Source organism: Thunnus maccoyii, chromosome 10, assembly GCF_910596095.1.
Source record: "Thunnus maccoyii chromosome 10, fThuMac1.1, whole genome shotgun sequence".
Classification (NCBI taxonomy): Eukaryota; Metazoa; Chordata; class Actinopteri; order Scombriformes; family Scombridae; genus Thunnus; species Thunnus maccoyii.
In genome coordinates, this window is record NC_056542.1 from 31,575,289 (window position 1) to 31,603,162 (window position 27,874).

General features: G+C 40.0%; 1 protein-coding gene and 1 long non-coding RNA gene across 3 annotated transcripts; both read right to left on the reverse strand.

The window, feature by feature from the left end:
- Positions 1 to 247: 247 nt before the first annotated feature.
- Positions 248 to 8,801, reverse strand: LOC121904975. Of its 2 annotated transcripts, XR_006098327.1 has the most exons (6): positions 5,532 to 8,801; positions 4,414 to 4,514; positions 3,846 to 3,881; positions 2,276 to 2,457; positions 1,442 to 1,501; positions 248 to 966 (listed from the first exon to the last, which is right to left on the reverse strand). It is a non-coding gene; the product is annotated as an uncharacterized LOC121904975 (long non-coding RNA). The 2 variants fall into 2 exon arrangements; XR_006098328.1 differs by lacking the exon at positions 1,442 to 1,501.
- Positions 8,802 to 11,007: 2,206 nt separating this feature from the next.
- On the reverse strand, positions 11,008 to 24,272 carry LOC121905893 (prothymosin alpha-B-like). Its single transcript, XM_042424473.1, has 5 exons — positions 24,154 to 24,272; positions 13,939 to 14,028; positions 12,912 to 13,005; positions 12,643 to 12,729; positions 11,008 to 12,487 (listed from the first exon to the last, which is right to left on the reverse strand). Exons 2-5 carry the CDS (start codon positions 14,012 to 14,014, stop codon positions 12,385 to 12,387), a joined length of 360 nt encoding a protein of 119 aa, XP_042280407.1. The 5' UTR covers positions 14,015 to 14,028; positions 24,154 to 24,272; the 3' UTR covers positions 11,008 to 12,384.
- Between the last annotated feature and the right edge of the window lie 3,602 nt (positions 24,273 to 27,874).

The following is a 27,874-nucleotide window of genomic DNA, read 5'->3' on the forward strand; positions in this document are numbered from 1 at the left end:
AACAACTGGATTGTCATGAAATTTTGTACAGCCATCTATGTCCCCCAGAGGATGAATAATAATTACTGTGGTAATCCCCTGACTTTACATCTAGCACCACCAGCATGTCAAAATTTCCAAATATTCAGTAAAATATCTCAACATCTAAAAGATGGATTGGTACAAAATTTCGACATATAATGACTCAAGTGGTCCTTTGACTTTTCCTATTGTGCCACCATGAGGTTCACATTTGTTTGTGGTTTTTAGTGAAATGACAAATGTGGTACATGCATCCTATCAGGTTATAATAAACTGTAATTAATTTTTGTGATCCTAGCTTCTTCTTTTCATTTGTGTAATACTAGCTTGTATGCATTATGATATTTATTAATGTACATTGGAAATGTAGTTTTTTAATAACACAATATATTTTCTTGTCAGGACTAAAACTTAGACCATCTGCTTTTTGTATCAACATGTATAACTTGCAATTCTCCCCACAATGTCAGCCACAATAAAACACAATGTGCTTGCTGATCAAAACAACACTAACACAACTTGACCATACATCAGTTTAAATTGCATACTGTGACATAGTCAGTGTGCTTTTGGGAAAAAACATGAATATATTTAAGTTACAATATGAGAATTCACAGGTAAAGCATATTGTCATATTTATTCAACAAAGAAATTCTTGCAAAACAGAAAAAAAAGAAAAAAGAAAAACTGAATAAATCAATACATTTCTGGCTTGTACAGCTTGATAGCATGCCAACCCTCTGTATTTAACACGATCCTAGTTATTTACAGTGTGTGGCTCTCAGCTGCTTTTCATGTCTCTGTTATAGCAGCTCATGCATGGTTTGCTCTGTGACTCTACGTGCTGCAGACGGCTGGGTGGTGAAATGGCTGTGCACTCCGGTCCTCCCACCCAGATGGCAGTGAGTGGAGAAATCACTCACATAGTAATCATCCTGGAGACACCTGGAGAACCAGAGCAAGAGCGAAGATGGGAAATGTAAACCTGGCGCTAAATGAACCACTCAGTCAGCTTAATAAGGACCCGAATTATCTTGTGAATGAAAGGTGCACTCGCTGCCCCTACCACTCTACAGAATGAAGGTTATAAAGTAAAAAGGTTCCACAGTGTTGATTATAGAACTGCATCAAACCCAAGCAATGTCATTTGATGGACCTCACACATTTTCTACTCTATTTAATGATAGCTGTCTATACAGTGATGCATGCAATTTAATATGAATACAGGCACAGTCAATTTGCATCAATCATTAAAATGACTGTGCCCTTATGTGAGCACATGTACTGTTCATATTTAATACAGCTAGAGTGAAACTCTTCAAAACAAGAAACATTTCTCAACATAACAATTGTCTGAACATCTAATGTAACACAGTCAGTATGACTGTATGACCCTTACACAGTGGAATATAAAACTCACTGTAAACATTTGCCAAGGGACCACCACAGATCTCTGAGGGGGGCTTCAAGAGGCCTCCAACTAAATAAAGAGTGACAGTAGAGACTTAACAGTGGAGCAACATGGCTATTAGGAGATTCATGACCTCATTGCAGATATTTCCTGTTGGCAAAGGGTGTCTAAATATCAAAAAAATTGAAATGTCCAGCTCTGCTATTCCTGCAGTGTCAGAGTAGAACTGAGCACACTGACAGTGAAAGCGGAGGTGTTCCGGTTAATCATGGTGGACAGATAAAGGCAGTCTGTGAGAATGTGAAAGTTATTCAGTCTTTAGTCTGAAACTGGTTATGACCCAGGCTTTGGGAAAAAAGAACATGGATGTAAAAGTGCTGTCCGGAGTAGTTATTTAAACCTAGCAGGAATTACTTGCTAGCTTATGATTTAAAGAATCAAACTCCACGATATCAGAAGAAATGTATCATTTAATAAAAAATTGGAAACGCATGATACTATAAAAGTAGAATTCCAGCAGCAATGTCACACTAGTACCAAGTTAACAGATATATACAGGGTGGTGGCTTGCCATCTGTCAGATTGCTTTGTCTTTAGCGGTCCCTGGTCAATGTGCAGCTCAGAGTGCGAACGAAACATGAGGGTTTAATGGAGCTTTACGAGTAAAATGTATTTCATGGAGCAAAGAGTTTTGGCTTTTACTTTCTGTTTTTTCCAAAGTTAAAGTGTACTGCTGGAGTAGCTGATGACAGCACAGGACAGAAAAAAATTATCATAAATGGCACATGATGATAGACATGTGCTACCTTTGTGACACATTGTATGCATTCTGCTTCTTCTCACCTGAACAAAAAAAAAAAAGCAGAAGCTGCAGTGTGCAGGAGGTTCACACTATCCCCCCAGTTCCAACAGCTACTGTGCAAGAGCCCTGACCAAACAGCAGTGCTCACTAGTGCTCTCTTCTCTCTGGCACTGTCGGAGTAAAACACTCCACTCCTGAAATGCTCCCGGTGGGGTATGACGCTCTGCGGAGGACAGAACAAAACCACGTCAGAGCTGGAATGTCAGAGCTGGAAGCGTTAGGCTTTGACCAGTTCTCTTCCAACATACTGTATGTGTGTAACTACACTGATTACAATGTCAAAACACTGATAGAGGACTACAGCTGCTACTTTACTGCTACTTTTGGTCAGTGTAGATGAAACAATTCTTCAAAATGAAGCAAAACCACACAGCCCCAAATTAATCAAATGCTATTACTAACTTGTAGAAAACTTTCTAGTTCTGCTGGCTAATTGATACTCAAAGTCAAATGTGCACAGTCACAAATCCACCATTTTACTGGTGCAAAGTGACCATATTCCAATTTGTATGAATTATACTTCTAGCCTAGCTGTTTAAGGTTTCTTTAAAGCATGCTTTCAGTAATTTAAGCCATTCTTGACCTTGGGATCAGAGTGTGTGATAAAAGAATATCCATTCAAGATCAGCTTACTAGCTTTTAAGGGCTTTCAACTGCACCTAACATTTTCTCTCACATTCTTCTTTATAATCATTAGAGGAACAGACATTCAGTATCTTACAAATTAAATCTACCTTTCCTGCTAGCAATCTCTTTTATCATGTGTTTTATCATGTACTGTGTTTTCTAACTTACAATTTCATCAAATACATACAAAAAAGGAGTAACAGATGTTCAATTTTGCGACTATCAAGCAACATGCTTCCTTGCTGAGATAAGCTGGACAACATGCTGTGTTTCATTTCATGGTAACATTGACTAATATGCCAGTGTCCGTCATATGTACAATGCATATTATCCAACTTTCCTGTAGTGAAATTTATATGTAAATAGCTTTGGTTTTGTTTCCATAAATTTTGAGATGAGCTGAGACTTGTGTCTCTGCAGTGGAGGGGAAAGCTATCCTCATCTCACTGCTCCCATGTCCTGCATCAGCTGCTGGATGCTGTCCTAAATTAAATGAGAATGGGTGAAGTTATGGTGAAAGTGAACTTGTCTCACCGTACAGTTTGAGGACAAATGGAGGTAGCTGCTGTATCCCTGTAGGTGTGTGTGTGTGTGTGTGTGTGTGTGTGTGTGTGTGTGTGGGGAGCCTTGTTAGTTTCTCACTGCAGCTATCTGCCCATCCATCCTTTGATAACACTTCTGTCAGTCCTGTTATAGCGTCCCTGAAGTGTCTAAAAAAGTGTCTTTGGTTGTTACTGTTGACTTGTATTGTTTTGTGCGCAGTGAGCCTGACATGTATGAAAATCACAGCAGGATAGAGGGGCGTTACCACGGAACAAATCAGGAACTAACTGCTAATTAATGAACAGCTGGCAAGAAGTCCTTGAATACCAATATCACTATCTAATCATTAGTTCATACATATTTTATATTCTGCATACTGACCACTTTCTAAAGAAGCTCTTTCTGATCAATCAGCTTCTAAATGACACAAAAGAAACAATTAATCATGGGTTACATTTTTGTGTGTGTCACCTAAAGTAAAAGGGTGCATCATACTGACTAAAAATGCATTACTACTCCATGATTACCTCTTAATTACTCATCATTTTAGTGTACTTCAGGTAAAATATTATCCTACCAAACTGGCATGTACAGTAATTATTGGGGTTTACTACCGTACAGTAAATTGAATATATGTACTCCATCCATGATATTCCTAGCACCATGTTTCATGTGAATAACAGTCATGACTTGCGGTTCTTCCACTCACTGAACCAAGATCATTCTGATTAGCTGAAAATATAGTGAAAAATCAAATAATCATAAGAGAGTTGTTTTGAGGCACTAGATAGGATGAAGTCTAGCAGCAGTTTGTACATGTAGATAAATTCTTAACTGTAAAGCAAAGTGATTTCCATCAGTTTCTAATATAATCGCAAGATTTCTTTATTATTCTTGTGCATTTTGGAGTAGCATTGTGTCTTTGTAGAGCATCTTTGTGTGGCATTACCTGGTTGATAGAAGTGTCTGCTTCACTGACTTTAGGCTTTCTTTATCTCTCTGTGCTGGTTGATGGCTCCATCTTGGACAAATTATACCACTGACCTGCACCTTTTAAATAAAAACCACAAATAGCAGGCTGTCTGATTCCCTGACTGTGCAACAAGCTGTGGCTGTAGTAAACTGCCTGTTCACTATGTCCGCAAATTCATTAAATAACGCAGTGCACATATGCACAACGCCATTTACTTAACTCTGGCCATGAGAGTCTGAGACTAATTTCATCACCCTTGACAAAGCTCTGTCAGAGACAGAAGACATTGTAGGTACTCCCCATTTGACTTTGACGTGATCAGTGAAATGCCCCCTTAAACAAACAGAAGGTGTGGCACATGGGGAGGGGAGGGGGTAGGATAAAATGAGAGATTCAGCTAGTCTCCTTGGGACTCATTTAAAGTAGTGGTTGTCAAACCTTTTCACATCAAGGAACCTTAAGCTGACACAAATTAGACCACCACCATTTGATAGGACTATTGTCCCAGGGTCCCTCATCTGATAAGATTTTTGCTTTTAAATGTTTAATTAGAGAGTGTATGAACCCATGACCAAAATAGTCATACATTCTGTCATTGTGTTACTTATGGATGGAATTGTAGTGAAAATAAATGATTCCCCTTTTTGCTGAGAACCCCCTGGAACCCCAAAGGACCACTGGTGAGAACCACTGATTTAAAAGGACTTTGGATTCGATCTATGTGATAATTCACTGTTATTCATCATTTCATGTATCTCATGGCGATATGGAGCTTAGCGTAAATTCAGACAGGAAGACTATCTTAACCATTCATTCATTTCCCACTCACTCACTCTCCTTCGCTAGCCCCGCCTTCACATCAGCTGTTTAGGGGCGTCACTCCTAGTTATCAATTCAGATTCCTCCACGATCTCTAACCGCCAATCACGGCTCAGCTGTCCAACTTTAAAATCCGTTTTCCCTCTCTGCTGCTGTCAGCTGTCAGGTCATGTCGCTGCATTCGTGCATCTGTCGTATCGGCGAGTGACGTTCCCAGACTACTATGTGCAGTCTTGCCACAGCGTTTTACACTCATCTGCTCGCTCTGTACTCACCATTCAGCAGGTCGTCTCTGTTCCTCACGCTGCGCGGCGGCTTCAGAGACGCCGCTCGTCCTCTGCAACTCCGCAACACAGCCGAACCCAGCAAGCAAGCGACCGGCATGGTGCTCCAGTGGAGTCCGGCTCCACTCAGAGTTTCTCAGTCAACCTCTCTACTTCAGTCAAATCTTAACCAGACCGTCTCCCCCTGGCTGCTCGCCCGCCCCTACTCTGGCTCTTTCTCACCTGGTCAGTGTATGGGGGCTTCAGGTGCGCATGTAAACTACAAAACTATGACATACAAAATGCTACTACCTCATTGCTTTCCTCGTTTAAGCATATAGCGTATTCGGGTATTCAGTAGGCTATGTAGGCCTATACCAAGTGAACGTGTCACCATCCAAGCATTCCAGCACGCGCATCAGGAAGTGATTTCAAACAGTAAGCACGCATCACGTGCAACTTATTCAGTCATACACGCATTTCACTCGCCCATCAGTAAGTTAAAGCATCCCTGTTATGTATTTCAGCATGTTCATCATTACATAACGCATCGCGTCAATGCACTCATTTCACTATGTATTTTCCTAATGTGTTAACTGTCTCAATTGCGAAATTCAAGTTTTCCCCAAAGCATCAGGTTGTTCATTTCGTAAATTACGGCCCCATCTCGAGTAAAATAGACGATTAAGCAGCACATGCTTCAGATTAGGAAATATCAGTTCATGATGTTAATTGTAACATTTTGATTGCAAAAAAAAAAAAATGCAATCCACATTTGGCCGTGATAAAAGACCCTAAAAGTTGGATGTTCAGTTTTCTGTTGAGTACATTCTGTTAAAATGGTTTTAGGCAGATCATTCCCTGCTTTCTGTCTATCCTCTGCAACGTCATTGGCCTTTTCCCATCATAGGGGATGTCAGCCCTTCCCCAGGCTTCATGTATCTCCTTTTCATTCTTCTCACGCCTTGAGTCTGCATAGTTTGGAGCATCCTAACACTATGTTTTTGTATAGTCATTGACTAGCTGGCTATCCTGGTACTACATCTCAGGAGGACACCATGTTGCTTGGCCACTACTGGGATCTATACTTCTACCAGCTGTTTCGTCAACGACATGGTGTCTGAGTCTAGTCTTTTAGCTAATTTCTGTTTATTAGATTCATTCATACATGTTAACACCCTGTTTCATCAACCTTAATGAGTTCTCAGGCAGGTGTCATGCCAACACTATTTCATTCAATCCTGAATTAAGCGTCATTCTGTCTCACCTTTAATCTCATATTCTACAGTCTCCAAGCAACTTAAACGAAGGTATGTTCATATATTAAACCATGACTCCCTTCCAGTCTACGTTCAATGTTAACATTTTAAAGCTCAATATCACAGCGTTTCAGGTCAGTCAACCTAGTCAGTTCAGGGGGTGTTCGTCCCTGCCTATTTGCATATGGTCCACTGTTGATTTTAATCTCTTTAGCTCAAAACTGTATTTTTTTTTTTGTGCTCAATATTATGCTTCATCTCCTAGCATCAGCACATGGTCGTCGGACCACATGCATCATCTCACGCATCAGCCCACGGTCTCGGACCTCACGCATCAGCACACAGTCACCGGACCCCGACATCAGCTCACGCATCAACACACGGTCTCCAGACCTCACGCCTCAGCACATGGTCGTTGGACCCCAGCATCAGATCACGCATCAGTACATGGTCCCCGGACCCCATGCATCAGCACATGGTCTCCGGACCTCGCACATCATCTCTCGGTCTCCGGACCTCGCACATCATCCCATGGTCTCCGGACCTCTCACATCCCCTCATGGTCTCCGGACCTCATGCATCATCTCACGGCCTTCGGACTCACGGCTTCCTCCACTCATCCTAGTGTCTGCCAACTCACTCTCTACATCATTGTTTATCTTCCTTCATCCAAGTAAGGATTACATATCACAATGTCATTATCACTGCATTCTATCTAATTCTCTTTTCGTATCTCACTAGAATCCTCGCTGCCGGCAAGGTAAGGACTGTATACCTGGTGTCGGGTCATATGTCCTCAGTTCTCTTCTTTGGGGGGGTTATCCTATTCTACTCTCACGTTCTCCTCCTTTCATATCCGGTGAAATTCACGATGGGGTCTAATCGCCAAAGACTTTTCCACTTCACCTTCCATGCTGTTCAAATAAACATCATTTACATCATAGAATTGAGTCTCTCCTGATTGAAATGATTCAAAGTTGTAATGTGAAAAGTGAAGGTCCTAATGTTCTAATTTCCATGCCTCTTCTTCCCCTGCATCTCCTCTGTCTGAAGTATGGGGATACTGCTCCATCTGCTCTTTTCATTTTAATCTCATGACATTTTGCATATATTAGAGAGTTGTCAGTGGAGAGTGACAGGTGGAAAGAAACGGGGAGAACAAAAGGAACATCACTGTACAGTGCATTTTAAATAGTATGCACTGGGCCAGCAGGATGGCCTGGCATCACTTCTTTTTGAGGAGGAGGTGAAGGTCAGATAGGAGTCACGGGCCGCTTCCTGTCCAGCTCAGACACTGGGGATAACGAGGGAGAGACGACTCCATTACCGACCCCTACCCACCCTCCTCTCAAGGTCTTCTCTGGTCTTGGAGCATGACAGCAGGCAGCAGGAAATCAATATACAAAACACAGGAATGCTGGCAAGATGAATGGACTGCAAACAAAGATGTGAAGCAGAAATAGATTTTTAAGTCATGCTGTGAAGCATTTGTGGCATTTAAAACATGAAGACAGTGGGAGAGAAGGTGCTCAGTCTCAGCTGGTAAAGTGCTGGATGTCTATTATGAAGCTTTGAGTTAAACAAGCAACTCTGGACTGATGGATTTACCAGTATCACTTCAACAGCACTTACGTTTAGAAACCTTCTTCTTTAAGAGAGGTTTATGAAAGCTAATTGTTGGCATGTCTGAAGAATTTCTTCTTGAAGACAGCCCACAGGAGGCATTCCGTCCTCTTGCAGTAATTAACTGAGTAAATACTGATATTTGTTCTCAGAGTTTTTTTCATTCAGAATCTTTTCAAAAAATTGATCTCAGAGGTTTCTTAATTGTATTACATCCACAAGGGACACAAAATGTCAACTTCTCAAATTCATCTGTACATATTTGAGCTGGAATCCGATCTGCAATATGAAAGTACACATACAAACAAAACATGGAAAAACCTTAGCAACAACCTTAGCAATCAAGGATACAGAACAGATGGCCATTTATAGGCATGTGTGACGATCTGACGTCAGCTTGTCTGCAAGATAGAAAAAAAACATCATGGAGCATTCAGAGCAGACTGAAGTTGACTTGCAGGCAGCATTTCTACATATGTTACAACATAGATAACTGACATCATAACAGTATAGAAATAACAGAATATAAAAGGCATAATAGGTCCCTTTAAAAACTCATAGACATCTGAAATGTGACCCCGACTACTTTTGTAAGACATCAAAAGCTAAATCATTAGTTTGTGTAAACATCCCACATACCAACGTGGTGGTCTCACTGAAATGAATGAAGGGGCTGTTTCATAGCAAGCCTCGCACTTTGTAAGTGTGTTGAGATTGTGTAACGAAGAACAATCTCAAAAATAGCTGCTTGGATTACACTGGGCTCACACTGTTCATATTAGCAATTTTTGCTCAAAGCTGTCTCCATGTGTATGTGTGTGTGTGCGTTGCGTGCCTACAAGTGTGTGCTGCATATTTAAAATGGAAATCTGTTTTGCCAGATTGCCCCTCCTGACTGCTCAGCGATGTTTATCATTTTATGTTATTTTCAGGTCATTTATTAAACTGTATACAGGACTCACTGTTTTTTTTTTTTTTAAAAAAAAAAGGTCACAAAAGACAAAAATGTGTTTTCTCACTTCCCTCTTTTGCAGCCATTTCTGTTCCTAGCAAGACAATGAAATGAAACATAAGATCATCCATGATTTTTGAAAAGGGATTAACACTTAATTAAATAAAATTAACTTTAATGACTATTAAACTATATTATTGTTTAGCTTGTGGTGCTCACAGCTTTGAAAAAATACATGACAGCAACATCTATCAGTTAAAATAATTCAAAAAATCTGATGTGAGAAATACAGACCTTAATTAATTAATTAGCCAATGTAAGACAAACCAGAAATAACATTGCCCAGTTTCATGTCTATGACGCTAACCCTGCCTATACAGTGGATTTTGATTTATAAGAATTCAAATTAATAATAAAAAAACATTTCAAAGTCCTGCTTTGAAAACTTTGAAAACATCCTAAAGTAAATAATCGGCATGATTATTTTGAAGGTTTGCTTTAGAAGAAATGCTTGAAAAATTCTTTGCTGAAATTTAACTTCTAAACTTCGCCTGTCTGCTGTTTGGTGCTGATCTAGTGTAAAGTGAAAACAACTGCCTGCTGCTGGAGAAAATGTTGTTAAAATGTTACATATAGCAGGGGAAAACTGCAGACTTGGTTTTAATGCTTTGTGGGTTTGTCACTTTGAGCAACACTTTTCAAATAACCTAAAATTATCAATTAGTGCAGCTTTATATTTGGAATTTTGCTGGGGTCCCAAGGCTGGAATTGACCTGCACAGGATACATCTGTTGAGGACTTTATTTTTCTTTATCAAAATGCTAGAGTCAGGCACATTAAAATTCTGGCTCAGGCCCCTGCTCGAAAATGACCCAAGATGAATATAGTATATCTCCGCAACTACTAGACTAAAGACTATATGAATAAACTTGATGTCATAATAAAGGTAACACTTGTGAGATTACTGCAGAGGTGTAAGCATCAGCATAGATGTTACTGGGTCAGAATAAATGAAGATGGAACACAGCATAAATGAAAGATTTCATTTCCGCCTAACAAAAAGTCCCCTTTGGAATTATGCAGCTGCAGCCCAAAACCTCTAGCAAACCATACCACAACATCTGAACATCACCTGTGTCTAATAAAGTGAAGCAGAGCAAAGTTAGAGAGATTTTAGCAGAGGCATGTGTAGGTGGAATCTCCAAATTGGCCATTTGGATACATTTGGGTACCATCTGTGCCATTAGAAATTTCTCAGGTAACAAACTGTTAAACTCATTTAATTTCACTTACATGTCACTATATGTATTCATTCCATCTAAATACAATTGTTTTTGACTTTGTATTGAAAAATCAACCAGACCTCTATACATGTTCCCATTCAGAGAAAACCATACAAAAGCAACACAGTTTGAATCAAAATGGAGCAGATTTATATCACATACTGTAGCACACCTTTGACAAGATGAAATATAAGTAATACAAAAAAATACAAATCCAAACACAAAATGAATATAACAATGAAAGTGCAATATATAACATGAATATAACAATGTATATAACAATGTATATAATATTTAACACATATATAGAATGAATATAACAACATATATAAATATATAGAAAATATATATGTAACAATATAACTGTCAACATATCTGAACTTGTGGATTAAATCTTAAAGCAGTTTCTTTAAGGAGTGAAGCACAGAGGGACCTGGCACCTCATGCAGTACACAGGTGTCTTCACCCTTTTGATGCCAGCATCCCGGCATCTCTGGCAGTACCTCCTGGATTGGGTACCATCGTCTCCATAGTACGCAGGCATACAGGAGATTGGTGGTGGTGCTGAGGCTTTGGCAAACTCCAGCATCTCTGCAGCTAGCTTCTCCTTGAAGTGCTTCTGCTTGAATGGCCTTTTCATGGTGGGATTGTTCTTCTTTTTGTATAGTTCCTTGGGGAGAAGGAAGCTGTTGACCATAGTGATGTCCATAAAATGGTAAAAGAAGGTGTTATACCATTTCATAGTTTTGTGGTGCACACTGTAATAACCAATCAAAGCATAAGAAAGATCCACACCACCCATGCTATGATTGTACTCCAGAACAGGATTGGGAATGGTCACATTCTTGGTTTGTCACCCACCAGCCAGTCTGTCCACTGAATGCTTCATGCACAGTAGAGCAAATGGTCACTTCATGTGTGTCCAGCCATTTTACAAACAGAAGTTTGTTTTGGCGTATCCACCACATATCTCACCATTCTGCATTTTTTAGTAGGTCATTCTGTTTAGTCTTTGGAAAGCCAATCCAATTCCATTACTGAAGTGTAGCTCAAACCCTGGCCTGGAACATGCACACTCTTCCCCTCAAAGACAAAAAAATTCCATGTGTGGGCCGTTGAGGAGTCCGCAAGCACAAATACTTGTATCCTCACTTTGTGGGGTTTGCCTTCATATACTGCCTCATACTCATGCAAGCCTTAGATGCCACCATCCTTTCATCTATGGCAATGTTCTGATAAGGCTGGAAGTGTACTTTGCAGGTATTCACTATCTCGATGTACAGGGACTTGATCTTGAGCAGTCTGTCATACTCTGTAGTGTTACTCTTCCAGCTGTTTTCGTCTTTTACTGGGTTTCTCAAGTGCAGGGACCATATGGTGGATTCAAAGCGATCCTGTATTATCGTATGGCCAGGAAATCGGAAGTTGTATGGCCATTCCTTTCTCCAATTTTCTCCTCTGTCATGCTCTTTTACAAGCCCTGAGAAAAGGATAATGGCCAAGAAAATGTAGAAATCACTCAATGTCAGAGGTTTCCAAACAAATTTAAATCCAGGCTGCAGTCTTTTGGCAGCATTTGCATTGGTGTTTGTGATGATGGTGAAGACAACAGCTGGAAAAGTGAAAGGGGAGACCATGAAATGGTGGTGTAGAGGGTGGGGCCAGGCTGCATGACACTGAGATCATCTGGTCTTTATCTCTCTCCTCTCTGTTATGCCACCTATCTTCTTCCCCCTCTTCCTACTCTCTCACTCTCGAAGTGGCAGACTTAACTCAACACCTTCACTGGACTTTGTTGATGGTCCTGGCGTGTAATCTTCATCCTCATCATCATCCTTGTTCTCATCTTCACTTTGGAAACAAGACAGAGGAGAAAAAAGTCAGGATTGAAACACAAATGCATGTGGAGTTTTTACCCCTTCCTGTGCCAGAATAAAAACTCCACCACAAGAAGGGGAGACTGTGGCTGAGGATTGGGTGCAGACATGCGTCGAGAGCAGCCTAACTGTGACTGAAAGGGGGGAGTAGTGATTGATGTTGATGGCCCTGGTATATGAACTTCATCATCATCGTCCTCATTGTCCTCATCTTCACTTTGGAAACAAGACAGAGGAGAAAAAAAGTCAGAGACTCAAATGTATTCATTTGTTGGCCCATACATAATAGTGAATATATAATGACATTGTGCACAGCATACAAGCTGGTAAATTTCCTCTGTACTTAACATTAGAAACCAAATAAATAAGTAATCAATAAAAATATAAAGATTACATACTCTTCCATTGATGTTTCTTGGACGAGGCAATTAACGCTGTCATTGTGCAGGTCAGGCTCAGGTTGAATCAGGTCCTCGTTGCCTGACGCTGAATCTATGGGAATTTTGCAGTGCTGCTTTTTGAAGTTTGACGAAAAAAAAATTTTCAGTCTGACATGGTTTTGTCAATAAACAAACGTTAAAAGTTGAAAAGTTGCTATTGTGCACTCTACGCTCTGCTCTGCGCCCTGCTCTGCGCCCTGCTGTGTAATGATCTCAGCTAGCCTGAGCAACACTGTCTTGACGTGCATCAATATCTCGGAAACTCCTTGGTCAAAATGGACTGTTCACCCCTCTATTGAAAGGTCACGGCCTCTAGAAAGAAGTGCATTTGGGTAAATCTGTGTCAATATTATGATTCAACTTCTAGATGGAGACATAGACTGTGTGTTTGCATCAAAGACTAGGAGGTAAGCTTACTGCAATTCCTTCCCCATGCTGTGCATATGAATAGGGTCTTGCCCCTGCCGGCGGGGTGTAAATAAAACTCTATGTTGCCACCCTCACTCGGTGCCCCCTTGGCCACCCCATTGAAAAAGTCCTGTAGCTGCCACTGTGCAAGACATCAGAGGAAGAGAAAGGCATGAGATGACAAGAGTCAGCCTTACTTCACCCTCTTAATCTTTAAATCCTAATGTTTAACTAAGTTTCTTCTCTTTGACAGAAGTAAAACAGCAGGCAACATGACGTTCGCATTTAACTTATTTATTATTAGCAAGCTTGTCATGCGTGAAATGCTTATAAAGTTTTCATTTTTGTACATTTAACAGAAGTTGGAAAAGAAGGAGGCTGTTAATTATTAACAAAGGCAGAGTTTCCTGTTTAAAACCATTCAAAGTACCAATACTTCCACATTAACACACACAGACAAAAGCAATTACACACACATGCATGCACACATATACCTTTCCGCCTACATCTCCCACAAGCAAATTTCACCCACATGTGCACATACACAACCAAACCCACACGCACACACTCACCCTACCCTGAGCTTCTTTTTTCTCCCATGTCACTCTGTGCCCTAGCAGGATATTCCAGCTTCTCCTTTCCATGGACCTCATCCATTATCACACACCTACAGCAACAGAATCCCAGTTAGTAGTGCTGTTATCATGGCTCCGTCTGTTCCAAGCTATCTCTATGGGATAGTCAGACCCCCGAGTGTTGGTCATTTCTCACACACACACACAGACACACACACACACACACACACACACACACAAGTATCCCTTAAGCTGCACGATCAGGTAAATCACAGTGTCAGCTGGCAGCCCTACCACTGCAGATTAAAGCCTTTGCATTTTTAAAATTCCTTTAATTAATGTCATCTAATTTCCTCCTGTCCAGTTTCTTAATGGTGTCAGCATTCTTTAGGAAAATTACAAAGTACTAGCCCAGTCTCCCTAAGAAATATATTCATTGGATGATTCTGTAGGATGTAATTTATGTCCAGTTACCAAAGTTCAGTGCCAGTGCAGAAAGTAGCATTTGTGTTACGTGAAAAGTAGGGTTGTAGAGGTTGCGGTCAAGTAAAGGCTAGTTTGATTTTGTTGCTGGAGGAGGTGGCTCGTGTCATGATGAACAATCAATGGTCACTCATATGTTTTGAAAATGCTGCACAAACTTTTTTTTTTTCATTTCACCTCTATCATTTTTGGTTTGTGTGCGCCATGGATGTATTAAAGAAGAACATGCGTTTTCCCCCTAAACCTTATTCAAAAATGGTGCTCACAAAATGTAGCACCAGCCACGGGATTCAGGGATATTTCCTTTCATATTCTGATTGGTTGGTTTGTATTCATGGGTTGGAACAATGGTCACATTGTCAGAATTCGGTTCCTCGGCCCAAAATTGCAGTGTAACGTGGTATTAACTTAAACCAAATTTTAGTTGGGTTAGTTCCACCTGCTAACATGCTCACAGTGAAAATGTTAACATGCTAATGGTAAGCAGGTATAAAGTTTCAATATTCACCATCTTAGTTTAGCCTGTTTACATGCTAATATTTGCTAATTAGCGCTAATCACGAAGTACAGCTAAGGCTGATGGGAATGTCATTAGCTTTTTATGGATTTGGTCAAAAACCAAAGTACTGAACAAATGAAAATTTTGACCTGATTATGGAACTATAGATGAAAAAAGAAGGGATCATCAAAGTGATTAAAATTCATCCTGTGGGGAACATATTTTATGACAGCCATTTGAACAGTTTGTCAGATATTTCAGTCTGGACCAAAGTGGTGGACTGCCAGATAGACTGACTGACATTGCCCTCCCTATAACCCTGCCACCAGTGTGTCTAAAGAAATGTCATTGAACTGGTTGTGTAGAGTCTTTGAATATCAATGTTCTGTTTAGATCCCAGCCTACAATTTGACTGCTGAAATAAAACTTTCAAACCTAACTGCAACAACCATTGTAGTAATCAATAAACTGCATGTAGCTTGATTAGATGACAGATCACCAGCAGCTGAGTGTGGGAGGTGTTGGTGATACCTGGTGGCCTCACCTTATTGGTCTGTTTTAACCATGAGTATCTATGCTAACCAATCACTGACTGACAACAGATGTCACTACAGTTCTCCTCTCCAACAGATCCCTTTCACATGTAAAAATATGGGAAACACAGCAGCATCCAATACAATGTAATTATAGGTTGGTCTCTTCTGCCTCAATAGAGCTTTTTCATATTTTGACTCATCTTAAGTTAGTGTCCCAGTGAGCCATGACAGTGACTAGCATGAAAAATACCAGAGCCCAGGAACTGAGATGCAGCCATATTAATGTTACTTATTACAACTGTGCGTCTCCTGCCATGGCGTGTAGAAATGTCTACCCCTAAAAAAAGCCTATATGCCATGATATAGTTGTCATAAAAGTGGTGACTTGTTATTCCCTTTTCAAAAATCATGGATGATTATATGTTGTGTTTCATTTCATTGTCATAGGAGCTGACAGCTAGAGTCAGCTTATTTTTCATTTGTTGTTTTTTATTATAAGCATACCTCACTACTCATGAACTCTGAGCTATAATTTGCACTTACTTTTAATGAATAGTCTCACTAGTAGTCACACAAGTGGGTGGTTCGAATTAAACTCTTTAGATAAACACAATAAACATGATCCCACATCAGGGAATGGTTAGTTGTCTTCAGTGGTAGAAAGTAACTAAATATATTTATTCAAGTACTGTACTTAAATACCGTTTTGAGGTACTTGTACTTTACGTGAGTATTTCCATTTGATGCTACTTTACACCTCCAGTCCACTACATTTCAGAGGGAAATATTGTACTTTCTACTCCACTACATTTATTTGACAGCTTTAGTTACTTTTCAGATGAAGATTTGACACAATGGATAATATAACAAGCTTTTAAAATGCAACACATTGTTATAGATGAAACTAGTGGTTTCCAACCTTTTTGGCTTTGACATCTTACAAAAAGCAGTGTGTAGTTCAGGTGTCTATGAGTTGTTAAAAGGAAACTTCAGTATTTTACCAGCTGGACCCTATTTTCCCATCATTTTGTGTCTAAGTGACTAATGGGGACAACAATTTTTGAAGTTGGTTCAGTATTGAGCAAGAGTGCTTCAGCCATCAGCTGCAAAAAGGACTGCAATGTAATCCTTTGGGGCAATAGCACCCCATCAATGTACGTCCACTAAAAATGCTTGTTTTTGCCACTGACATGCTCAGATTGTTATTATAACTGTCTGACAACATTATGGAAAGGACCATAGAGAGAAATAAAACATTATCATGACCTTTCACTTGATCCGGTCTGCGAGAGTTGAGTTATTATTGAAATCAGCTAAATTTTCAGCCATGACAGAGTTGGAGAGAGGAGTGCCGGGAGGAGTTTGTTGTGCTGGAGTGCAAAAACGTAGCTTAGTGTTATCTAAAAGATTTCCAAAATCATGGCTAAATATTTAGCTGATTTCAACTCTCGCAAGATTTCAGAGTGAGACCTCTCCTTGAGCGTGATTTGGTTAGACACAGTGGGCCATATTTTCATGGAGGCGCAACGACCAGCACAAGCAACGTTCCGCCTAATCGGAAATTTTCTGACCTTGAAACTTGCAGTGCTGCAAACGTGCTGCAACAATGGATTAATGCCTGAAACATAAATAATGTATTTCAATTAAACACTCTCCAACCAAAAACTGGCACAGAAAATAATGTTTAATGTGGTTAAAGCAGGAAAGTCAGTAAATCAGTCTGCATTGATCTGTAAATGAATGTGGGTGATTCTTACATTATCTGCTGTCCACAGCTGCTTTATACTGTATGAAAAGCTTCTCCTTCAGTTCATTAAATCTCTGCAGCATCTGAAGGCAGCAGGACAGATGTGTTGATAAATCTGCAGCCTCTGAGAAGTGAAGCTCCAACACACGACTGTTCACAGTGTTCACCTTCATTAAATCGCCTGATATCACCAGGCTGCTACAGTATAACCACACACACCTCTACACACATCGGACTGGTTGGTTATGACTCAATATTCAGCTTTTTATGAAGGAGGTGTTGGGTTAGCAGGGCTCATCAGCCTCTTTTACAAATTCTTTTTAGCAAACGCAGTGTCTCATGTTTTATACTTGAAACACATTTAAACACGCTGTTGTGTAACACTAATTACTATTGCTGAAATAGCCTAGCATTCAATTTGTTCAGTTTGGTCTGTTGCGTGAATAAATGTCTTTCAGAAATAACATAAAACAATAAATTGTGACAAAAAACACAAAACTTCTAAAATTCAGTGTTTTGGTGCTCCCATGTGCAAGAAAAAAAATGCTACAGGCCTGTTTTCACATCTTCTGCTGCCACAAAAGAAGTAGTACTAGTAGAACTAGTCTGCTTATAATACTGATACAAATACTGCAAACAATGCTGTTTTAACAAAATACTATGAATCACGCACAAGCCAGATCTTTAGCTTCTGCCTTAAAGATGATAAATTGATGCATTATAGCAGACTGGGGCCAGACTACATTAGCCATATAATGGCTTCTGCAATCACGGTGTCCTGTGAGAGTCATTTCCTAACAGCACTGGTTGTAAGAGTTAAACTGGGATCTGAGAGGTGGGAGAATCTGTTGTTGGATGACACAGCAGAGGAAAATGTCTCACCTCAAAATAACTGTCAAACTGCCTCATACAGTGAGCTCTAACTGTATTTCACCACATATTAGCAGGTTAGACAGGCAGTGCAGGCTGAAGATCAAATGCTTGGAGGAGAGCTCAGAGGAGGATTCAGCACTTTAAAAGATTCATCGGGAGTGGCTTCAGGCACGTGTCATACTGTATTGTCAATGCATCTTTATTATTAAAACTCCATATAGAGCTTTGGTAAATTCCTACAGGCTGATCAGGCTTTTCTCTACAATCTTTATCAAAGTTTAATGGAGTGATATAGTTGGATATATTTGATGTTGGTAAAAAAAACAACAACAACATGGGAGTTTGTATATTTAAAGAGAACATATACCATATATCAGTTTCTCTTTAAATATACAAACCTTACCTCATTATTACACTATATGGAGATCTTAACACAAACAGTTAAGAACAAGCAGCAAACAGATATTGAGGTGATTCAAATATACTGATTTTCAAGTTCACCATTGGGCGTCTGCATGTAAACAGCCTGCAATGTGGTAAATACCACTTTTACACAACTGACATGACAGCACTGACTGGGCTCTGCTGCATGCCACACACACTAAAACACAACAGCACTCCAGACAGAAATGTTTCCTCTAACATCTGATTGGCTGATCGGGGAACATACAACTCAGAAATATCTGCTCTGCCAATCTTTCTACTGGTCTCTGATTGGCTGATCAGGTAGAGCAGTCTAGCTTTTGTGTTGTCACAGTGTCATATTGTCGAGCGGTTTCTCTAAGAAAGGAGAGCAGGCTGATCTAGGCATGCTCGATGAACTGCATTAAAAGTTCTGCTTCAGTTTTTCTACTCATGCGGCCTCGATTCTACAGGTTAATGTGTAATCTCCGTTTGATTACACGTGCGTAGGCATGATAGTGCTACAGTGGGCTTCATTTGGCTAATGTTCCCTCGGTGTGTTAAGTTATCGTGTCATTATGTACTTTTTTTAGTTTGCAAACCAATTACTGCCCCCGACCCACAGGGGCTGGTCCAAGGTGAGCCTGGCTGGACCTAACTATAAGCTTTGTCAAAAAGGAAAGTTTTAAGCCTACTCTTAAACATAGAGAGAGTGTCTGCCACCAGGACCTAAACTGGAAGATGGTTCCACAGGAGAGGAGCCTGATAGTTGAAGGCTCTGCCATCCCATTCTAGTTTCGGAGATTCTAGGAACCACAAGTAAGCCTGCATTCTGGGAGTGCATTGTTCTAGTGGACCAGTTGGAGAGTCTAGAGATTTGCAAATTAAGTCTGATAATAAGGAATTGCAATAATCCAGCCTAGAAGTAACAGATGCGTGGACTAGTTATTCTGCATCTTGTGACAGGATGTGCCTGATTTTTGCAATATTATGTAGGTGGAAAAAGGCAGTCCTTGAAATTTGTTTCATGTGTTTTTTTTGCGGAACCCCATGTCTAAGTTTTGCGTGCATGGAGGATTCATCGTTAACCTGTATGAACCGAAATCGATCTGATATATATAGGACTTAAACCAGTTTAATGCAGTTCCTTTCATTCCAATTAAATGTTCCAGTCTCTGTAATATAATGTGATGGTCAATGGTGTCAAATGCAGCACTAAAATCTAACAAGACAAGTATAGAGACAAGTCCTTTGTCTGATGCGATTAAGAGGTCATTTATAACTTTCACCAGTGCTGTCTCTGTGCTATGATTCACTCTAAATCCTGACTGAAAATCCTCAAATAAACTATTGTTATGTAGAAAGTCACACAACTGATTGGCGACTGCTTTCTCAAGGATCTTAGAGAGAAATGGAAGATTAGATATGGGTCTATAGTTGGCCAAAATACATGAATCAATAGTAGGCTTTTTAAGAAGAGGTTTAATTACAGCTACTTTAAAGGACTGTGGTACATAGCCTGTTACTAAAGACAGATTGATCATATCTAGTAAAGAAGTGCTAACTAAAGGTAAAACTTCCTTAAGCAGTCTAGTTGGGATGGGGTCTAAGAGACAGGTTGATGGTTTGGATGAAGAAATTGTTGAAGTTAGTTCAGGAAGGTTGATTGGAGAAAAACAGTCTAAATATATATCAGGTTTTACAGCTGTTTCTAAGGTTCCTGTGTTTGGGGATAAATCGATGCCTGTTGAGGGCAGAAGGTGATGAATTTTGTCTCTAATAGTTAGAATTTTATCATTAAAGAAGCTCATGAAGTTGTTACTACTGAGAGCTATAGGAATACATTAATCAATAGAGTTATGACTCTTTGTCAGCCTGGCCAAAGTGCTGAAAAGGAACCTAGGGCTGTTTTTATTCTCTTCTATTAATGCTGAGTAATAGGTAGCTCTGGCATTACAGAGGGCTTTCTTATATGTTTTAAGACTATCTTGCCAGACTAAGCGAGATTCTTCCAGTTTGGTCGAACGCCATATCCTTTCAAATTTTCACGATGTTTGCTTTAATTTGCAGATTTGGGAGTTATACCATGGAGCTAACCTCTTGTTTTATTATCTCCTTTTTTAAGGGGGTGATCGAGTCAAGTGTCATTTGCAATGAGCCTGCGGCACTATCAACAAGATGATCAGTTTGGGAGGGACTAAAATTAGCATCAGAGTCCTCTGCTTTATTGAGACATGGCATTGAATTCAATGCTGATGGAATTGCTTCCTTATATTTAGCTACAACACTATCAGATAAACATCTAGTGAAGACATTTTTGTCTAATTGCATGTAGTCCAGTGACAGGATTTCAAAATGGTCTGATAAAATAGTATTTTGTGGAAAAACTATAAAATGTTCAATCTCAATGCCATATGTCAGAACAAGGTCGAGAGTGTGTTAAGACAGTGAGTGGGTTTATTTACACTCTGAGAGAAGCCAATTGAGCCTAACAATGAGATAAACAGAGTGCTAAGGCTATCATTATCAATGTCCACATGAGAATTCAGATAAAAATTCAGAGTATGGGCCAGGAGGACGGTACACTATAACAAATAGAATTGGCTGTAATGTTTTCCAGGTTGGGTGTGAAAGACTAAGAACAAGACTTCTGAATGAGTTATAACAAAGTTTAGGTCTAGGGTTGATTATTAGGTGTCAGGTGGGGGAAGCAGGAGTGGACCCAAATGCAGAGGCCAGAATGAAGATTAGATGAAAAAATCTCCTTTAATCGTGAATGGTCATGAACAGGCAAACAGAGCTGAACAGAACTAGACAAAACAAAACGAATGATCCAACAAAGACTCAACTTAAAACCAGACCTTAAATACAGACTAAACTAATCAGGGAATGGGGAACAGGTGACGAGACACAAGGGCAGGCTGGGAGTGATTGGCTGAGGAAACACAGGAAGCAGGGCAGGGCTGACGAGACTGATACAGGGCAGATGTGGGGAAGACAGAGCAGAGCAGGGCTAACGAGGGTGAAGCAGGGCAGGTGAGGAGGAGTACATGAACACACAAGGGAGACACAGTAACAAAACCAAACCCCAAAAAACACAATACTCTAAATACAACCCACACCAACCTGTCCAAGACCCATCATGAACCCAAACTAATGTACACAACACACCAGGCTAAACAACAAAAGGCAGTCCAAACCCACCACCCAAGAAAACCCATATGACCCGAAGGACTAAACAGAAGTGCAAACCAGGAGACCCCAAAGAACACAAGAACATAAAAAGACCAAAAAACACACAAAGTCCAGGCAGGGTGTGACATTAGGCTTGAGTTGAAAATGTTTGCAACTCCACCTCCTCAGCCAGTGTCTTGAGGAATGTGAGCATTAATATGACTGGGAAGAGTGGATTCATTTAGGCTAAGACAGTCTTCATGACACAGCCAGGTTTCAGTAAGACAGAATAAATCAATATGACAATCTGAAATTAGATTGTTTATTAATGTGGCTTTAGATGACAAAGATCTAATCTTTAAGCGTCCACATTTAATTGTCCTATTTTGTTGTATTACTGCAGTGGTGGTGTTAACTTTTACTAGATTTTTATGAATAACTCCTCCTCTGTTTGTTTTAGATTTAATTGACTTAAGTGATTTAAGTGGCAGGGGGACAGACACAGTTTTCTGTGTGGTTTTGGGTGGGTAACTGCTCTAATGGAAGCACAGACAAGCATGTAGGACTGGAGCTCTGCCTCCCAGTTTCAACTCTGGGTGTCATGGTTTTGTGCACTAACAAACTCAGCCATATTTCTATATGTGAGAGCAGCTCCATCCAAAGTGGGAGGTATGCTGTCTCTCCTAATCAGACCATGTTTTCCCCAGAAAGTCTGCCAACTGTCTATGAAGCACACGTCATTTGCTGGACACCAACTCGACAGCCAGTGGTTGAATGATGACATGAGGCTATACATTTACAATTACAATTTACAATTTCATTTAGCAGACACTTTTATCCAAAGTGACATACATATGAGAGCTGATACTATACAAGCAGGGATCTAGTCAGGAGAGAACAACATGAGTAAGTGCTATAAAGCTAAGTTTAAGCTCCAAAAGGATGTAGATGCAAACAGGTGCTGCACAGATGCAATGCATACAGTGCATAGAAGCAGATTTTTTTCTTTTTTTTTGTATTGTTGTTTTTTCTCTATCTTCAGTCAATGAAGTGCAGAGGTGTTTTTGAAAGAGCTGGGTCTTCAGTCTTTTCTTAAAGATTGAGAGGGACTCTGTGGATGGAACAGGGTTTGGTAACTCATTTCTCCACTGGGGAACTACAGAAGCTAGCTACTGAGGGCACTGTTGTGGAGGTGGTACCAGGCCCCTTTCATTAGCAGAGCACAGTGAGTGGGAAGGAGTGTAGACCTGAATGAGGGAGTTCAGGTAGGCAGGAGTCATTTTAGTTGCTGTTTTGTAAGCGAGTGTTAGGGTTCTGAATTTGATGCGGGCAGCAACCGGGAGCCAGTAGAGAGATATGAATAGTGGGGTGACATATGCTGTTTTGGGCTGGTTGAAGACCAGCCATGACGCCGCATTCTGGATCATCTGCAGAGGTTTCAACATACATGCAGGGGGTCCTGCCAGTAAGGAGTTGCAGTAGTCAATGCCTGATATTATGAGAGCCTGTACCAGGAGTTGTGCTGCATGCTCAGACAGGTAGGGTATGATCTTCCTGATGTTGTACAGGGCAAATTGACACAACCAAGCCTTGACCCTTAAAGGTTAGTTGGTCATCGATCATGACACCCAGGTTATGGGCAGACTTTGTAGGCATGAGTTGGGTTGAGTTGGGTTGTCATCACTGGTAAGATTAGGCAGTGGCCCAGAGAAAACTATGAACTCCGACATTGTCTTTGCACTGACAACACTGTCAACATTAATTTTAGTGATCTCCAATTGGTGTAAATGGGAGTCATTACCGCTGATGTGAATAAAGATTGTACCATATCTATGCTTATCTTTAGCGGTGCCGCTAACTTCACGTTTCTCTCTATGGAACTGCCAATAATCAGAGTTGGTTTCTCAGCAGGTGTGTTGCTGAGTGGGGAGAATCTGTTAGAAATGTGAACTGGTTGGTGGTGAACCGGGGGCTTCTGCTTAGGGCAATGCTTACTTATGACAGTCACCAAGCCACCCTGGCTTCGGGGGGAGTAGGAGCTACGCTAGATCTGGGGGCTGGCTAACTACAGTAGCTAACATTTGGTTTTCCATGGTGTGGAGCCACACTTCCAATTCACTGAGTTTCACCTCCAACACTGCAGATAAACTACATTTATTAAATGTATCATTATCACTGACGGAGGCAGAGGAATAGCTAGACATATAACACACCGAGCAAGAGAGAGCAGGAGAGCAAGAGAGAGAGAGAAGCCATCGCTAATTGCTAAGCTAAGTTAGCTTCTAAGCTAACTGCTGAGCTAAAGTAACTAACAAATGTGGGATTAGTGACATAAGTCGCTAAAAGGAGAGAGCTAAGAGTGCTTGAGCAGAATTAGTGTAAATTGGAATGTACAGCAGGTAATTATCAGCAATAGTGAAGAATATAGCAAAATTAACTGAGCTGAGAGCAGCAAAATGCTATCTGTAACAGTTGGCAACCGGAATTGAGACAATATGCTTACCACAGCACGTCAGCAGGACCGCAGCACATCCGTGAATGACCAAACCATACATTTGTCACTCAAACGTAAGAATATGTTGTTTTCGGTCAACTGACATTATGACCTACTGTGTTGTGCTTCTTCAGAGTACAGTCTCAATAGAATAAATGTGTCTATTACAGAAACATTTAGTTTTTGTTAATTAGACCGATAATATATTGAAATATTGTATTTGTATCTTTCCTAAGCACTACCTTTTACTGCCTAATCTTTGACTGATGTTCAATTCCTACATCTTTTTTAGAAGAATACTGACTATAAACAAAAATATGTAATTATTTTTTAAACCCAAAAAACATGCATGGGAATTTGGAGCATATTTTCCAGCCCTGAGTCATACCTGTGGTCCTCCTCTTAGGCTTAAGGTACAACCTCCACCAATCAGAGGGTAGAGCAGTTAGCATATGAAGCCTGAGAGGCAAAACCCAGGGCCAATAAAGTCTGCAAAGTGCATATAAGAGGATATAAACATTTTTATCAACTCCTCACATTCCAGCACTGAATAAATAAGTACAACCCTTGTGCAGATTGTGGATCAAATTAAGTTACAAATCTTCTCCTCTCTTTTCCCTTCTCTCACTCAGTCACCTCTTTTCTTTTTGTCATTCTCTTCTTTTCTTTACTCATGCTCCTCTTTTCTCCTTTTTCTCCTTCTTTTCTTTTTCTCATTATCTTCTTTTCTGTTCCTCATTCTCCTCTCTTGTCTTGCTCCTTTTATTCATCTCCTGACAAATATTTGGCACATTTTAATGCTCAGCGCTGTATATGCACAGCATTTCTACATATGTCTATACATTTACTAGTTATCTATACTGTGTGTGTATGCTGCTCTGGAGGCCTGTATTGAGCACCACCTCAGCTTCTCTATGGCCTTGATGAAATATAAAGCATGAGTGTTTTCCCCGAATCAGCATGCTGGTAATTGCATGCTACAGAAATGGATTTCCTGTCACTCCTGGGCTTTATGAAGAGGGCAGAGCCACCTTTTTTTTCTCCACACAACATGTGTTTTGATTTTCAGCGTCCCAAAAGGTGATAGATTGGCAGACACTTTTATCGGCCGTTGACTCAGACATGACAGAATCAATCACAGCTCCAAAATAAGACATAGTCCATGAGGAGAACTCTGCCTTCCGACACTTTTTTATGTTTTTTTTTTTTTTCACAAGGTTAGCCAGCTGTATTAAGTCCAGGCACATGAATCAACGAGATGAATCTTGCTGCCATAATTTATTCCCGTTTAAGTAATCAAAGTATGATTTGATGAGCGCTAAACTTGGCATTAGAATCTGATGAGAGAAGCATTTATAGAAACACATTAAAAAAAAGTTTCTGGAAAGTAAGAAAAAAAAGAGTGTTGCTTTGGATCAATATAGTTCCGCCAGAACAATTTTTCATTTACTAAGTCATGAAAAAACATTTCATATTCAAGGTTTATTTCACATGTTTGTGTAAAGACAAGAGAGGGGAAATGAAGCGGAAACTTTGACGGAGAAGAACGTGCGAGTGATCGCTGCTTCCATGTACAGTATTCTTCCAGCCAACTAATTTCATGCCACTCAAACACTCATCCTTGCATGACTGGTCCTTTGGAGGGTCAGTTACTGAACCGTGACTTATTGGAGCTTGCAGAGCAGCTGGGCTGGCTTGGATTGGTTTGTCAGGGTGGAGGAAGCCATAACGTTCTCTGATGATCTGGAGCTTATAGTTTTCTGTTACTGACAGCTTTTTAGAAACATAGACTATGTGCAATAATGATGATCACTGATAATTTGAACGTGCCAGTTCCTCTTCAACATATCTTATAATCATTTCAGAATAACCTTCACAAAGCCGTGGCACTGAACACACAATAATTATAATATGACAAAAATCGGGATTTAAGACAGATTTGTATAGCAGCACCTCATTAACTGAACATTAAAATCAGAGGCTGCCATTGAGAATAGAACTTAAAGTTGCACTGATCCATATTTTTTACATCAACGATGGATCAAATGACTATGTGTAACATGAAAGATGCCATTCATAAATGATGAAACCACAGAGAATATTCCCTAACTCTTTTAGCTCCATTCATTACATTTTCTTATGTTCTCTTAAATTTGATTGTAAAAACTATGTAAGAGAAAAAAATGAATACCCTGCATATGTTTCACACCATGAAACATGTGGGGAGCATGGATTTGTTCTAGATTCATGTGCAAACTTTTGTAAATAAAATTGTTCTTAAATTAGATGCATATTCCTGGCGATCAGTTATTAGTAAATCATACATATATAAGCACAGCAACCCTTAGTGCCATGTGCAAACGTCTAACTGTGGCAGGTAAATGTCAGTATGAAAGAACACTACTATGATGGAAGAGAAGAAGGAGAGGAAAGTGGAGAAGAAGAAGAGGAAGAAGAAGAAGGTGAAGAAAAAGGTGAGGAATTCAGTAATAAAACATAAACAGTGTCATATATGATAATGCTGAAGGTTTTTCATTACTCTGATAATACCTAGTCCAGTGTTATTTCAATTACACTATCTGTAATGTTACTTCTTATTATTGGCCTCTTACCAGAGAGCTCAAGCAGAAACTTTTTAAAGTAGCACAAAAAACTGAGGAGTCATTTCAGCAGGTGTCAGTTCTTACAACTTAACTGGCTCCAAGTTGAAGACAGAGCTGGTCATATTCAATTAAACATGGTTTTTTGGATTTTACATGGAAGTGCTCCCAGCAACTTTTTAAATTATTTTAAGAAGGTGGGCGAAGTTCATAATCATTACACCAGAGCCAGTGTAGCAAATTTAAATCTTTATAGATTCAAGTCAAACATGGATGAGAATTATTTTCCGTATTCTGGGGCCATGGAATGGAATAAGTTGCCCCCTTTAATTAAAGACAACTCAAATCCCTCCAGCTTTACAGAGGTCATATTATGCTCCTTTCCCAGTTTAATAATTTCAATTCTGTGGTCTTTTTACAGACATTTGCATGTTTTTATGGTCAAAAAGCACCTAGTTTCAGCTGTACAAGCCATGGATGCAGCCCCTCTGTCTCACTCAGCTGTTTTGTGTCTGCTCAGTGCTCTTCTCTTCTGATTGGCTGACTGCTTTCTGAGTGATGAATGCCCAGGCCAACCACAGGTAATGGATTGTGAAACACAGAGAGCAGAGGAGAGGAGAGACACTAGCGCAACCATAAATTACAGCAAAACGTAGTAGAGATTCTCACACTGAGCTGAAATGAAACGAGTGCACATAAATAAGATAAATAACATAAATAAACATATTTTGTTTCTTTTAGGAGGGGCGGGGAGTCCTGTTGGAGGGGCAGGCCACTCCAATGGTTTGTGACAGTTGTGACATCACATCCTTACGGAAGTCCAAAAGGCTTGTTTAAAGACAGTTTCTGAATACAGGCTGTGTGCATTTCTGTGTGGACTGAGCATTTTGATACTTTCACACTATTTGTAAAGCGCCTAGACCTGCTTTATAATCAAAAAAAAATTAAAATCTCCCTTCCTACAATATGTCCCCTTTAAGTCAAAGGCAAAATAACGCCTACTAGAGTTCCTAAATAGAATGAGATCTTGATATTCGTTGATATTTGCATCTTAGAATAGATTCACTCAATTGATGTCTTTGATGATGTGATGTTATGTGAGTCTATGTTACTATTTTATCTTGGGTACA